The sequence below is a fragment of the Thamnophis elegans genome, chromosome 3 (assembly GCF_009769535.1).
Source record: "Thamnophis elegans isolate rThaEle1 chromosome 3, rThaEle1.pri, whole genome shotgun sequence".
Lineage (NCBI taxonomy): Eukaryota > Metazoa > Chordata > Lepidosauria > Squamata > Colubridae > Thamnophis > Thamnophis elegans.
Window position 1 is genome coordinate 40,946,766 of NC_045543.1, and position 16,248 is coordinate 40,963,013.

Sequence of the window (16,248 nt, forward strand, 5' to 3'; positions counted from 1 at the left end):
ATCTCACGTCTATGGCAGACATAAACGCAAGACGCCTCTGTCAGGGACAGCGGCGGAGACTCTGCTTCTCGCCACCGCCACACTCTTGCCTCACCAACTGTAAACTTCACCACATGTCACTGTGTTTGAAGTACTGTGTCCTCAATCATCAATGTAGGACAATGGTATTTGTTCTGACCCCCCTCTTTGTTAGTTCAGAAACGACAACCACACACACAGCTTACAAAGGAATGTCTTTATCAGTCCTGGCTTTTGCTGGCTGCGAGCCCAAAATAAACATAGATAAACGGTTCTTACAAAAAGTCTTCACTCAAACTAAATACCAAACAGAGTTACGTGAATCCACTTAGCTAAAGGCTTCTCTCAATGGTTACACACGAACGGAGAACGAAGGAACGACGTTGACTTCTGCAACTAAGGCGTGGCACCATCAGTCTTTTATCCACAGGAGGAGAGCCTTAACGAGCCCCAGCTGCTTGTTATCTTCTCCTGTGAGCATCCTGAAACCACTCACCCGAGATTTCTGTATCAGTCTTATAGCAGCTCCAAAGGCTCCTACCGAGCCACAACAGGTATTTATTTCTTAATAGCATTTTTTTAATCTCAAATCCTTAAAATGTATGTCATAGGATTACAAGAAAATGCATGTGCATATAAAATCTGGTCTAATAGGCACATATATTTCATCCCCATAGCATTATTGTACAATATTTCTGTAAGCATTTTGTTTCTACCATCATTTCCTATAACCATTATAAAAAGTATTGCTTTGCTTGGTGAGTCTTGTTGGAACAATACGATTATAAAATTGAGATGAAAGTGATCTTGTGCTCATTCAATCCAAACCCCTCTTCAGAACAGAAATATTCTAAACTAGGTATGTCCAAAGTCCAGCCTGGGGCCAATTGCAGCCCGTTTTCAAATTTTGAGCAGTCCTCAGCTCAGCCTGTCACTCATCCCCGCTGGCCGTCATTTTTTCCTTCTTCACACATTAATGTTAATGGTTCAAAGAATGTCAGGCTGAATGGTCGGCCCCAAACATTTTCACCTCACTAAATCTGGCCCTCCTTGCAAAAATTTGGACACCCCTGTTCTAAACTGTCTCTAACAAGTCACCATTCAAAGTCCATTTGAAAACATCCAGTGGGAGCACCATTTTCTAGAGATACTACTTCACTCTATGGTTCTTACTGGGAAGAAATTCTTCTGGATACTCAGCCTAAATCTTTTAATATCAGTTTATCTCCCTTCAATCCCCTTAATTTGATGATCAGCTAACTACTGCCTAACCTGTTTATTAAATCGTATCTGCAAAATATTTGCTAATCAGGAGAAACTAATTGCTTGGCTTGAATCTGAAGACATTGTGATGGATGAACAGGCTGGGTTTTTAAAAAGACAACAAAATTAGACCATGCTTTGGTGCTGCAATGTCTAACCAAAAAAGATAGCGATAACAACACTTCAACAATTAATTAAATTCTAATGATTAAAACAGGACCAATCCTTTTTCAGGATCACTTGGCTTTTGCAGAATAATCTCTGCTGCAGCTACACAATCCTAAAAATCATAATTTCAACAAGAATGCTCATTCTTTTTAGAAATAAATTATGATTTCAAGTATTCACAGGATGCCCAGTTCAGATATACAGGTCAAATTATAATTATCATAGCCAAGAAGTAAGAAATTAGTCGATGCATGATGTTGACCTTGGAGCCTACAACCATAAAGATTACTCAATAACTAAAATCGTGACATTAAATTGAGTTTTGGAAGATGTTTCAAGTGAATTTATGGATAAATACATGTGTATATTCATATCCAAAATAAATTCAATTTGCAATTTTTAGGAAAGAAATACTTACGCTGTCCCCAGCGCCCAGTTCTTGGATTCAAGTAGTTTGGATAAAGTCCGTTAGGACGGTCCATTTTCTGAAGCAGTTTACGAATATGCATAACCTTAATAAGAAACAAAAGGTAACCATGGTTTCTTCTCAACATTCCTCTGATATTTTTAAAATCAGATTTTTTTAATCAATTGACTCCTTAATGTATTTTAAATAATTAGAAATGTTATAGTTGAACTAATAACCTGTCTTAAAATTACAATTAAAGAAATATTGAGAAAAGGTGTAAGTATGTGGTACATCCACATCCACATGCATTTTTCCATCTTATCTATATTTTCACGTCTTGAACTATATGAGTATATCAGAAAGAGGCACAAAACAAACCTTTTCATAGTAGACAGGATTGCCAGTCAGATAGCTGAGGTGTACAAATTCCATGTGAAGTGTACCGAACTCTGAGAGGATGCTGCTGCCAGCGGAAGCCCAGCCCCAATTGCGACCTACACCGCTAATCAGAAAACGATAGGAAAAGGCTAAGAAAATGTATTTACAAGAAACAAAAACAAAAAGCAAGGAAAGAAAACTGACACTTAACAAATAAAAGTAAAATTGTAGTACACTTTAAGTTTATGACCTTAACATATAGTAAGTACAATTTGGAGCTGTCAAATAAATCCAAAACAGCACAATATGTAAATTCTTTAAACTGCTTAGCTGATCTTCAACAACAGTAAGAAAAGCTAATTAGAAGTTTTACATTATTTTTCACTGTGCCAGGTTTCTCTGTCCATACTCATACCTTTTCAAATTCACCATTGCCCAAGGAATCCCTGTGGGTGTATTGAAGGCCGGGATGAGCTTTCCTGCTAATTGCACTGCTTTTATCTTGAATAGCTGAAACAGATGGAGAAAGACAGCTGAACCATAGTCTGCTGTTTACATTCCAAACCTAAACACATCTACTCAGATCTAAGTATCCCACCTGACACACATACACATAAATATTCTTCCACAGCATTTTTTCCACCACTATGCCAGTAGGAAGGAATAGATTTCAGTGATCTGTACTTTTTAAAAAACAATTTTATTAAACTTATCAAAATGTAAAATAAAGTAAAAATAAAAATAGTAGGAAAGTGGGGAAGGGAGAAAGAGAAATGTGGTGAAGGGGAAAAAAGAAGGCGGAAGCATTCCCTTCCAACTCTTTTCAGTGCAGTAGAATAAAAATAACATTACAGCCTCAACTTTTTACTTTTGCATACTTAGTATATGCTAGCTGTTTTTTTATAACAACAAACTTATCAGTGATCTCTACATCTTGTCTGAATTTATTTCAACTTTATCTTCTATAATGGATGGCAAAGGTCTTCTGGATAATTTTCTCAGTACATTGTATATTGAACAATATCTGCATTAACAAACTGGAGACAAAAAACTTGGGAGGTTCTCTACTTTCTCTATATAAATGCTATATAATTCTTCCTACAATTGAAGGCTACAGCAATTAAGATGTTAAAATTATTGCTTAGCATTATTATTAATGCAAAATTGGAACTAGCCTATATTGATGGATAAGTATTTCTCTTGTGGCACAGAAGACAAAGTAAATTGGGTTTGTGGGTTGGTTGGTTAGTTTTCCTTTTTATCCAATAAGGGATATACACTTTCTACTTGTCTGCGGCCTAGAAAGAGAGGAGCTCACCTTTAAAAGGAAACCAAGATCTAGCTAAAAAGTAACCAAAAAGATCAATGCAATATAGAAGTGTTAAAGAAGGAAAAGGTTTTAAAGTCTTCCTGGTGAGAATATAATATATGCCATTAAAGCTCCAGAATAGATCTCATGTAACTACAAAAACTGGGCTGTTCATAAATACTAGGTGATCATTCAGAAGAAATGGAGTGAATGCTGAATCAGTTAATGAAAAGCTCAGAGGTGATATAAAATATTGGCGTTAATACTATCTTCTTCATATAAATGCATAGCCTCATAACAATTTTTTAAAAACAAAAAACAAAACTATCTGGAAATCATTACAAGGACCTCTAATATAATAACCAAATTCCTCTAAGTTCCTAAGTGCAGAAGTTGGCAGTCTGCTGCATTTTAGTCCCCAAACCATGTTTTTTTAAGAGATCATCAAAATGTAATTGGTAAAAACTGTCTGAAAACAACCCAAAAGGTATAGAATGATTCTTAATTTTCAAAAATGAAATGAGTATGAATAGTTATGTGTGTAATAGTGAAAAATTTACCTCAGAGAACCCTGAATGTTCTATACTACACCCTCCAATTTTACTATGATGTAATTATCCACTGTTCTGCGTTCATTAGGCAAGCATTTTTTTTCATGTAGCCATTTTCATCCCTAAAAGATTATTTGCCTTAATCAGTCTTTCAGAAACTCAAATGCTCATTTTTTTTAGCAATCTTCTGCCTTTTTTAAATCAAACTGTTTTGTCATCAGTCAATTGTCTGACTTTAAAAAAATAATGCTGGAGATTGCTCTTTACTTCTCCCTTCCCCCTTTTTAAAAGTCTTGAAGTTTATAAAGAGACAAAGGCTGCCCTATGCTTCTATTTGGAGCTGCTTTAAGAGTTATTTTAAGCTAAAGTACAATATAAAATGTATTACATAATAAAAAAAATAAACTGAAATTTGAGACTTTAAAATAAAAAGAAGTATTACTAAACATTGACTGATTAATGTTTCATCACAATAGTTCTTCTCATATTAGAAATAAGATGAATAATTAGGATTTATATATGACTATATCATATTAGTACTGATTTTCTGTATACACCTGAATCTAATTCACTTTCTCCAACCATAAATATGTAAATCAAATTTTATGTAAAAAAATAAATTCTGCAACTACCATAATAGATAAGCTAATTCATAATTATTTTTCTTAGTACTATATCCAAAGGAAAAATCAATAAGTTCATTAGGGAACCAAAGGACTTTCCTTTAGCTATGGAAAATAAATTAAACTTAAGATTTTCTCAGTATACTACTTTCTGAGACCAATATCAAGAGTTTTCTTTCATTTAGACATAAATTGAGGCTCAGACTTCATCAGTTCTGGTTACCTACTAAACAGCTTGTGAAATGGGATGAAAACAAGCAATTGCTTCCTTAAAAATTTAAGAACAAGCCTCAAACTTTTACACAAATATACAGTGACTCCCTTACCTCCTGTCCTGAGAGGTAATAAGCTGCAAGCAAGCCACCAATGAAACGAATGTTGACTTCAAAGACAGATACCTCTGAGTTCTTGAAACAGATAAGAAGGTAGATTCTTTAGGTATAAACTAAATACTAATACACTGCATTTACATTTCATGTGCATCCTTAAAGCAACTAGAGGATTTTTGCAGACCAATTGCAATTACTCTTTATAGCAGTTCTTTGGGATAGTAAGCCATTGTTGCTACTAGTAACAGTGAAAATTAATTACCTTGAGTTTAGATACAAGGATACATTGGGATTAATTAAAACTGGATTTGAAAACTTTTAATATAACTGTTAAATGGATCAAATATAAAGAGTGAAGATTAAGAAAAATCTTATGTGATTTCTGTTTTTTTTTAAACAGAAAAATATGAAAGTCGCCAAGAAAAAACTTTAGTACAAGCTAACTAAAATTGTATTTTTAATATTTGATGAGACTAAAACAGTGATACCTAATTATGCAAAGTATCACTGGACATTTCAAAAGCAGATCTCATAAAAAATGAGTGCAAAAGAAAAAACTACTAGCACAACACAAATACGTGCTTGTAAATCAACAGGAACATTCATTCTCTCTTAAAAGATTGCAATAAAAAGTGTGCTTGAAGTTTTACAAAGCTTTCATGTCCATTATCACAAATCATTTTAAACACTAGTAGAATGAAAATTTAAATTTCTCTGACCAATATTATTCCAAGATACATTTTCTTACCACACTAAAATCAAGATGATTCTCAATCCATTCCTGTCCTTCTATGAATTCATCATGAAGGCCCATTATATAGAGGGTATCCAATGCATCTACTATGCTTGCTCCCAGCTGGGAATTGCCTATAATCAAAATCCAGTATTTCCATGATAAATATATCATTCACAAATATCCTTTCCAGAGCCATTACCCACTTACCAATTGAAACAATACTTCATAAATATTTAATGTCCTTATATAGAAATCAAATAAAGATTAGACTAAGAATACAGAAATAATTAAAAGAGCACTTTTATGAAAATAATCATTCACCAACATTTACAATATGGGGCTGGTCTTGAGGCTAGCAATTCTGGATTACAAAAGTCTGGATGTTTACCTCAAAACAAAGAATTGTTTCTGATCATCATCTGCTACAACCAGTTAAGCCCAAACTACTTTTACCAAATAATTACTAAAGGTATTCCTCACTTAACAATCATTCACTTAGCAACAATTCAATGTTTCAACAGCATTGAATAGTACAACATATTTGTATTCTGAATCAAGGGATTATAGGGTTGTAAAAAGAAAAAAAAGTATCCTGCTTTTATTACTTTTACAAATAATACAAGATGCTGAACATATCCAACACCACCTTTCTCTTCCTATTTTCCCCACAACAACAACCCTGAGAGGTGAGTTTGGCTAAAAGGTATGACTGACCCAAGATCACACAGCTGGCTTTCATGGCTATGGTAGGACTTGAATTAACGGTCTCCTGCTTTCTACCCTGGTGCCTTAAACATTAGACCAAACCAGCTCTCAAATGTGTCTTTGAAATTACCATTGCAGGGTCTTCTCGTTTACATGATCAAAATTTGGGTGTTGGGCAGTCTGCCTGCATTAATGACAAAAGTGTGCTTCAACGCCCCCCCCCCCACTCATCTATCTTGCTGCCATCTCTGCTCTTTTGACCTGCACTCTGCTGTCCTATCACCCTGCCACATACTACATCTGCTGACCTTCGCCAACTTCTTCCTCCTGATGCTGACAGGAAAACTTGGTCTGGTCCTCCATATAGCAGTTGCTGGTTGCATGAGCCTTGCCATGGAGTCAAGCGATGTGTACACCAAAAGTATAAAGAAGAAGATGGTGAAGCTCAATTGGGACTGCAGAGTGAAAGGTAGCCAAAAGGGCAGAGATAGGGAGGGGGAAGATAAGTGGAGGTGGGCAAGGTAAGAAAAATGTGGCCTAATGATGACACAGTCCTGGCCTAATGTTTGCAACTTGTAGTAATGAACTGCCATTGCTAAGCAGTGCAATTATATGAAGTTTTGCCTAGCAATCACTTCACTTAATCATAGAAATTTCAATCCCAGTTAAGTTTATTAAGTGAAGACTACCCGTACCTTCTATGACTTCTATAGCAATTCCTGATAAAAAAAGTTAATGAGTGTGATGGGCTGCATAATGCTGATCAGAATGCTTGGGCAGTCTTCGAATTCAATTCAAGTTGTTTAAAAAATTATTATGGCCAAAAGCTAGCAATATGAGTAGTGACATGTAATACTACTACTTTGGACGGCGATTAGTGACAAATTGAAAAACTCCTAAAGATACACTATATTGCCAAAAGTATTCGCTCACCTGCCTTTACTTGCATATGAACTTACTGTAAGAGACATCCCATTTCTAATCCATAGGGCTCAATATGACGGCGGTCCACCCTTTGCAGCTGTAAAAGCTTCAACTCTTCTGGGAAGGCTGTCCACAAGGTTTAGGAGTCTGTTTATGGGAATTTTTGACCATTCTTCCAGAAGCGCATTTGTGAGGTCACACACTGATGTTGGGCAAGTTTATGTGGCCTACCACTTTGTGGCTGAGTTGCTGTCGTTCCCAAACACTTCCACGTTCTTATAATACAGCTGACAGTTGACTGTGGAATATTTAGGAGTGAGGAAATTTCATGACTGGATTTGTTGCACAGGTGGCATCCTATCACAGTTCCACGCTGGAATTCACTAAGCTCCTGAGAGCGACCCATTCTTTCACAATTGTTTGTAAAAACAGTCTGCATGCCTAAGTATTTGATTTTATATACCTGTGGCCATGGAAGTGATTGGAACACCTGATTCTGATTATTTGGATGGGTGAGCGAATAACTTTGGCAATGTAGTGTATCACTACCTGGAAGAAGGAAATTTAATGACATTTGTGCTCTTGTTATGATAATTCGGGTTCTGCAATCTAAAATCCATTCAGGCATTAGTGAAACTAGAGCGTTCACAAGGTGAACAACCAGATTATGCCTCATACCGTGTTAAAATAAATATGTATGTATGTGTATTTAGTTACTTCAAATTAATGTTAAATCCTGGTGACTCTCTGGATTAGTCCCTGTAGTTTTCGTAGCAAGGTTTGTCAGAAGTGCTTGGTCATTGCCTTCTTCCCTGAGCTAAGAAAGAGAGGGACTTGCCCAAAGCACCCAGCTGGTTTTGTATCTAAGGCAGGAATAGAACTCAGTCTCCCAGTTTCTAATCTGATGCTTCAATTATTACACCAAACCGCCTCTCCTGTTATTACTCAAGTACTTTATGCACATATTATCTCAAATTCAATATGTGAAAACTGTTTCAATTGCAGGCTGAAAATGCAACTGTCAATGGTAGTACGATGTCATTTGAGCAATGTCGTTGATAGAGGGGTTTAAATTGAAGGATTCAATTATGAGCATCATGGTTTCTATAATGATAAAAAAATGATCATGTGTAAATCTTAAAGAACTTTTAGAACAGCGGTTCTCAGGGGTCACCTAAGACCTTTGGAAAACACATAGTTTGAAAAAATATAGAAAACATAAAATAATTTTATGGTTGGGGTTATCACAACATGAGGAACTGTATTAAAAGGTCGTGGCATTAGGAAGGTTGAGACCCACTGTTTTAGAATATCAAAAATAAATATCTGTTTCAATTGCTTACCAGCTGAAACAATTCTAAAACCTTTGTGGAACCAAAAGCCTTCTTTAGGCCTGATTAACTGAAAACAATTTGAAGAAATACAGGAAGTAATATTCTAAACTATATACATAACCAACATTCTAAAACATTCATCAGAACTAGAGAATGGGAAACCTGGAGAGAGAATTTAAAGTTATATAGAACTCATAGAAAGAAATACTATAACCCTCAGGATTTGCTCCAACCCAGCATCGGAAATAATCCTGATAATTTATCAAACTTGAGGCTGGTAATCAGGCTGTTAAAAAAAACACCTACCTTAAACATTTCCCTCATTTATTTAATTTGTTTTAAGATATTCAAAATTTAAGTGTTTGACTTTTTTCAAATTTACAGGCGCATTACTCCAAGCCTTCAAATTTGGATTTCTTACTTGATGGAATATAGGTACAGTATATATTTTCCATTTCAATATTAAGTAATGCAGTTTCTTTAATATTGATCTTCTGAACTACAGTTTGTCATAATTTCTACTCTATCTTAATAAATGCATTATCAACACTGCCCACCAGTCATGAATGAGTAAATGCAATCCCCACAAAACTTGAGTTATTACCAGATATATCTTTTTCTGTAAAAATATAAAACATGCTAAATTTAAATATAATTAAGCTTAAATATTGTTGAAATTATATTTAAACTAATTACTTATGGCTAGGACAGCCCTTTCTCAATAAAGTATTTTTGGCTTCTCAACACTGGAAAATTGAAAATATCATCACAACAGATTATTGGCAGTAGGGAAATTCAAATTTTTAATTTTTGGGGACTTAAACTCAAAATGCAAAATTAATCCAAATTTACAGAAAAGTTCAAGGCCTTGGAAACATAAAATGGATGTCTAAAATGTGTTCAGAGTTTTTAAAAAATAACTTTGGGATGCTGGAATCCATATAGAGCCCATACCATTCTTCACCTCTGGTACAGAAAAGCTAACCCTGAAATAGTCAAAATATAAATATGGAAGTCTTCCCTCTTTCCATACATTAATTTAATGTATAATACATTCAAGGTGCCTAAATATCTTTCTGTGTGTCTGTGTGTATGCGCGCATGTGCGCATAAATGAAAAATCTAAAAAATATGGAAAACTTCAAGAAGCTTTCTTTTCATAGCTATTTCCATGTCACCATGCAACCAGCTTCATAATACTTTAGTATAATCAAAATTTATGGTAACATTTATTGTTAATGATATAATATTTACATCTTAGCTATGTAACAAATATTATGACAATGACAAACAAAAATATCTAAGAAATGGCAAGGGGAGGTACTGCTGTAAGCACCATTCCTAAGTTTTTATTGTAGGTTTCCTTGAGGTCTTTACTGAATCAAAAGACTGTATACAGGCTATGTGTTTCCAATCTAACCTTAAAGGTAGTTTTTATGTGCAATTGGACTTATTCAGATGGGAGAATGGCCAGATAGCCATGAAAAAATATTTGCTCACCAGCAGTAATCTCAACAGTAAATTGTTTACCAATTATGGAGAAAATTCATTGTGAAATTCATCAATCTTATTATGTACCACATGGTTTTGAAGTCATGAAAGATATATGCTCTAATATAATCCTTCACACTTCTTTAAACATTGAGACATCAATGTTGGGACATCATACAAGAAATATTTGACATCACATCAGGTAGACTTTGAGGACACTAAAGTGAAATATTCACATTACAGTTGCTTCACAAAGATAATTAACTGCCACTTTGTAATCCTGCTTCCCTATTTAATATGTAATAGTCTCATTGAGCTTGTCTGTACAAAAGGCAGAGCCAAATATCTATGAAAAAAGATGAAGCCTGTAATACAACAGACAAAGGTGGATAACTGTATCCATGGTAAGAAAAGTGGTCTTATTATGTAATAAACAAGATTGGTGGTTATAGCCATGGTGAGGAGATAAAGTTATCAGGAAAGAGCTTATCATGTAGCAAGCATAGGGACTTGGGCTTACTACTGAAGACCAAAAAGAGCCCAACCTCTTCTAGAAGACAAGAACAAAGCCGTTACTGTTCGTACCAAAGATGAAGGTAGATGACAGAACTTCAAAGAGAATGATACTGCTGTTCATCAGACTATTTCTTACTTTTATTCCATCTGTGTTAGCTCAGAACCCTGGAGTCTTCCACATCAGGCCAGAAAAAGGAGGTGATTACTGTTTCCTTTTCCCTTCACAATGGATAAAATCATATCAGGAAGACAACAAGAAACACTGGTTTGACCTTCAACCATTTACTCAGAACTTCACTTATTCAGCTATGTGTTGCTTGCCTTCATTCTTTGGGGAAGATGACAATGATGGTGGTGGATTTAGTACAAGAATTGCATCTATCAGACAGGGAAATTGCAATCTCTTTCAGAATGCAAGACTCCATCAGATTAATAGTACAGAGGGGCTTCTGATACTTGGTGGAGACGCTCCATATCCAATGAAAAGCTTGAGATCTGGATACAACTGGGGTCACTGTGAAGAGATTAGTCTCCCAGGATTTATGCTCAGTGATGTGGATATCCTTTATTTAGTCTTCAAAAATCTGATTAGAAATTTGTTACACAAAACTGGAATAATCTACTTGATGGTAATGAGCACAGTCACCATAGGAAGCTACTGGGCAGGAAGCACAGAGAAGAAAAAACAAGACAATATAAAAAGTCAGGGCCAAACACAAGATTTTGATGAGATATTAATTGATACCAATATCTGCTTCACGTGTACCTGTATGGTAATGGGCACCTTCATGCTTCTTTCTCTCTATTGCTTCTATGATTATATGATGCATGCAATGATTGGCATTTTCTGTATTTATGCATCTTTTAGCCTATACTGGTGTTTGACTCCATTTGTGAACAAACTCCCATTTGGGCAACATTTAGTCCATTTTCCATATTTTCATAAAGATCTAGAAATCAGAGCACTGCTTCTAGCAATGCTGTGTTTGTCTGTCAATGCAACCTGGATTATTTTCCGAAATGAAAATTGGTGGAGCTGGGTTTTGCAAGATGTTTTAGGAATTTCAATTGGCATTTACCTTCTGAAAACAGTTCACATGCCTACCTTAAAAAACTGCAGCTTGTTTCTGTTCACTCATTTGTTTTATGATATACTTTGCCTGTTAGTCACACCTTTTCTAACCAAAACAGGTAAAGACATTACAGATATGACAATTTTTGGGTCATCTAACTCAGAAGAGATCCCTTTTCTGTTGAAAGTACCAATATTACCATCAACATCCTTTCTGGATAATGCTTCATTTACTGCTATAGGCCTTGGAGATGTTGTACTTCCTGGTTTCTTGGTAGCCTACTGCCACAGATTTGATGTTCAAGTTGAGTCTCCAGGGATCTATTTCCTAGCTTCTATTCTGGCATACAGCTATGGCCTGTTGGTGACTTTTGTGGTAGCAACATTCCTACAGGCAAGTCAATCAACTCTTCTATATTTAGTGCCTTGTATACTCATCACTACATTGACTGTTGCTGCTTTTCGCAAAGAAATAGTACTGTTTTGGACAGGTATTGAATCTGAAAATGAGATTATTCAACCTTCTTCACAAAAAGTCATCAAGCATTCAATTACACTGAAAAAGTCAGAGGAACAGCTTCATGAATTAGAAGAGGAAAAAGATATTATTACTGTCACATTCCACCTAGAAGAGCTTAATAGTGACAACATATTCACAAAGCAATTATCTGACCAAAAGAAAGACACAAAGAAGATGTATTGCACATTAAGCCACGCAGCACTCCTCAATCAACATCTGGTGTACCAAGAGCTGATTGGAGATGCTGAGCAGCAATGTCTGCTTGGAAAAAACAACCTCTCATCTATACAAATTTGCAACAATCTGGATGATTCAGATTGATCAAATGCAAGTCCATTAAACTTCCTTTGGGGCAGAAATCACTACACTGTCATTTTTGTTGTGAAAATCAGTAATTCTGAATCACTACATATCTACTGAAGTCACTACTAGTGTCACTAACATAACCAAGAAACAGAGCTTGAGAGAAATCTATGGCTAAAGGGCCCAGCTACACAGATAGCTGGGATAATAACAGGGTTGACTTTTATTATCTGGAGTTATCAGGAACAAAAATAATGCTTAGGGATCCATCACTCCCCCCCCCCGCCCCGCAGAAACAACAATTACACTTGGCTTCTAAATGACATTCCAGAGCCAAACTCCAAGACAAAATGTAAACTGCATTTAACTTATGTTTAAATTTAAAATTGATTGTAGCTAATAGTATTGTTATATATTTAATAATTTTTGTGTTGTCTCTAGAAGTCACATCATGTGCATGTGCATCTGAGCTTTCAATCGGATACTACTGCAAAATCTGTTCCCTATTCATGATGTTGTGATCTCTATACCATGCATGAACAGGAACTACACAAAGAGGTGCAAGTTGTATCTTATCTTCAGCTAAAAGACTCCTATTAATTCTATTTCCACATATAATATGCATTTTGTCAAGTTTTACTCCTTTGGTAAATACAGATGGCAGAATACCTGTCAATTTGACATTGAAACATGCTAAGTTACTGTTAACATTAACATAGGGGAAAGGAGATGAACATTGTTAAATTTAGTTACTCAAAGACTGTCACAGTCATCTGACAAGATTTAATTACAGCTTTTAAAACTCCCCGTATTTGAATTCAATATACTCTTAGATATTTTATGGAAGAATACATTTAGTAGAATTAAATGGAAGCCAGTATAACAATTACTCAATGAAAAATAAAGCAGAAAACGGGTTTTTTTACCACACGTAAACTAGAATAATGATGAGGAATCACCAGTTTGCATGCTGCTTGTAATATGCAGTACCTCTGTACCTTTCCTAATTTTTTAAAAAAAGCTTTTCAACATAATGAAGATCTCTCCTCATCTTATTCTCGAATATACTGCATATTTGGACTTGCTTGTAAATATATGCAGTACTCTTTCTCTTTATTCTAAATTTAATTCTGTCAATCAGTCATTTGTAGAACACTGCTAGGTATTTTTAATGAAAACCGAAAACCAAAAATGTTATCAAAGAATTTATTTTGCTCAACCACATTGCTGCAGAAATACTTATAAAACTTTACATAGTGCCAACATTTTACAAAATCTTATACTATTGACATATGCTTATAAATGGAGAACTTGTATTCTCCTTTTTCTTGGCAACTTTGGTGACACTTCATAATGATTCAGACTTCAACCCAAATAGTTGTTTAATCCTATAATCCTTTTGGCATAGCCTAGTTTTTCAGTGCCACAAGTTAAAATTTCTGCCTTTTCATCAGCCATCTGAGAAAATATATATTTTATATTTTTAAATTATTGATCAGTTTGACAGCTTATTCCGCTATTTATTCCAATATTTATAAATTATCTCTTCACTCAAAACAGCTGAAAGCAATGAACAAACTCATAAAACAATGAAAACATTTTAGAAAGGGGATTCCAAAGCCAAGATGCTGGCATAGATAAAATTTTGTTATGTATTTCCATCAATTTAACCTTTTAGCATTCAAGCCTTCTAAAGCAGATTTAAAGTGATAGCAAGTTTCATATATCTTGACCTTTAACCAATTAGCTTATTTAAACACATATGAACTGGCCTAAAAACAAACTCAAAGCCATTTTTTTTATTCAAGAGTAGTTTACAAGGTATAAAATTCACAAAATCTTCCTGCACCAAAACCCAATCCAACTACCACATTTAGGTGCTACCGTTTCCCCAAAAATAAGTGTAAGTATAATCTTTATTGTCATTGTACTTAAATACAACTGAATTGGTTTTAACCTCACTGGTGCAAAATTATAACAGAAACAAAAAAAGAAAGAAAAAGAAAAAAAACTAGTGTGTGCATGGAGTGATTGTGGTTGTATTTAAAAGTCTCACAGCCCAAGGATAGAAACTATCTTTAAACCTGTTTGTTCGGCTGGCTATACTTTGATGTCTTCTGCCTGATGGTAGAAGTGCAAAGAGACACTGACCGGGGTTGTGAATCATCTCTGAGTATCTTCCTTACTCTGCTAAAGCAGCGAGATCTGGCAATGTCATCCAGTGGTGTCAGAGGGCAACCAATAGTTTCTTGTGCCGAATTGATCACTCTTTATAGTGCCTTCCTGTCTGCAGCTGTTAAACCAGCATACTACATACTGTAATACAATATGTGAGGACACTTTCTATGGTGGACCGATAGAAAGAGGTCATCAGCCGTTGTTCCACCTGATTTTTTCGCAGGACTCTAAGGAAACGAAGTCTCTGTTGGGCCTTTCCAATCACCAGGGACATGTTTTTCCATGTGAGATCTTGACTAATAAGCCCAAGAATTTAAAAGAGGAAACCCTCTCCTCACAGCCCTCCTCCATATACAGTGGGGCAGGTTTCTCTCTTTGCTTTCGGAAATCTCCTTTGTCTTACTAGTATTTAGATGTAAGTTGTTTCTTGAGCACCATTCGGATACCTTAAGGACTTCTTCCCTGTATGCTGATTCGTCCCCTCCAGTTATGAGACCCAACACTGTTGTGTCGTCTGCAAACTTTATTATGATGTTGGATGGATCAGAGGATATGCAGTCATATGTATACAGCGAGTACAGGTATAGGCTGAGCACACAGCCCTGAGGGGAGCCTGTGCTGAGCTTCAGCGTGGAAGATGTAAAGGACCCACTCTTACTGTTTGTGGATGATCCGTCAGGAAGTCTTTGATCTATTCACAAGTGAGGGGACGGAAATTCAGGTCAGTTAACTTTTCAATGAGAATTCCTGGTAAGATGGTGTTAAAGGCCGAGCTATAGTCTATAAAAAGCATTCTGACATAATTCCCAGATTTCTCAAGGTGGCTCAGTGCAATATGTAGAGCAGTGGTGATGGCATCCCCTGTCGGCCTGTTGCTTCTATAAGCAAACTGGTGTTGTTCAAAATTTGGTGGAAGACAGGACCTGAGGTGTTGTAGGACCAGTCTCTCAAAGCACTTCATCACTATAGATGTCAGTGCAATGGGTCGATAAGTCATTCAAGCTTTTTATGGCTGCTTTCTTTGGAACTGGGATAATTGTGGATGCTTTCAAGCATGATGGGATTCTAGCCTGTTGGAGGGAGAGGTTAAAAATCTTTGTCAGGACCCGTTAATTGGTCAGCACAGGTTTTTATCACTTTCCCCAACACCTCGTCTGGACCTGCAGCTCTTGTTGGGATTTACAGCCTTCAGCTCAGCTCTCACTTGATGTTCATCCAGGGTGAGTGGCTGGAGGTCAGAGGCCTTTGGGCTAGAGCCACAGAGACTGATCTTTTGACCTCAAAGTGGGTGAAGAAGCTATTTATCACCTCTACTAGCAGGGCATTAGCATCGGCTATTTTTTTGTATTGCCCTTATAGTTGGTTAGGTGTTGTAGCCTGTCTTGAGTTATTATCTTCCAGATACTTCTCTACCTTTTGTTT

The 16,248-nt window shown here is 35.8% G+C and overlaps 2 protein-coding genes across 3 annotated transcripts in view; one reads left to right on the forward strand and one right to left on the reverse strand.

Moving 5' to 3' along the window:
- Positions 1–16,248, reverse strand: part of MAN1A2 (mannosidase alpha class 1A member 2) — a 67,250-nt gene that overhangs the window by 27,618 nt on the left and 23,384 nt on the right. Inside the window, exons 4-8 of the mRNA XM_032213616.1 lie at positions 5,797–5,915; positions 5,046–5,126; positions 2,652–2,746; positions 2,237–2,360; positions 1,868–1,961 (exon numbers count right to left, since the gene is read on the reverse strand). Coding sequence (XP_032069507.1) covers positions 1,868–1,961; positions 2,237–2,360; positions 2,652–2,746; positions 5,046–5,126; positions 5,797–5,915 — 513 coding nt within the window. The remainder of the gene's footprint in view (positions 1–1,867; positions 1,962–2,236; positions 2,361–2,651; positions 2,747–5,045; positions 5,127–5,796; positions 5,916–16,248) is intronic.
- On the forward strand, positions 1,907–14,604 carry LOC116506047 (signal peptide peptidase-like 2B). 2 transcript variants are annotated; one of them, XM_032213618.1, is made up of 2 exons: positions 1,907–1,979; positions 9,132–14,604. In XM_032213618.1, the coding sequence occupies exon 2, from the start codon at positions 10,828–10,830 to the stop codon at positions 12,664–12,666; it is 1,839 nt and encodes a 612-aa protein (XP_032069509.1). In that variant the 5' UTR covers positions 1,907–1,979; positions 9,132–10,827; the 3' UTR covers positions 12,667–14,604. The 2 variants fall into 2 exon arrangements, with proteins under 2 accessions (XP_032069509.1, XP_032069510.1); XM_032213619.1 differs by lacking the exon at positions 1,907–1,979 and adding an exon at positions 5,926–6,958.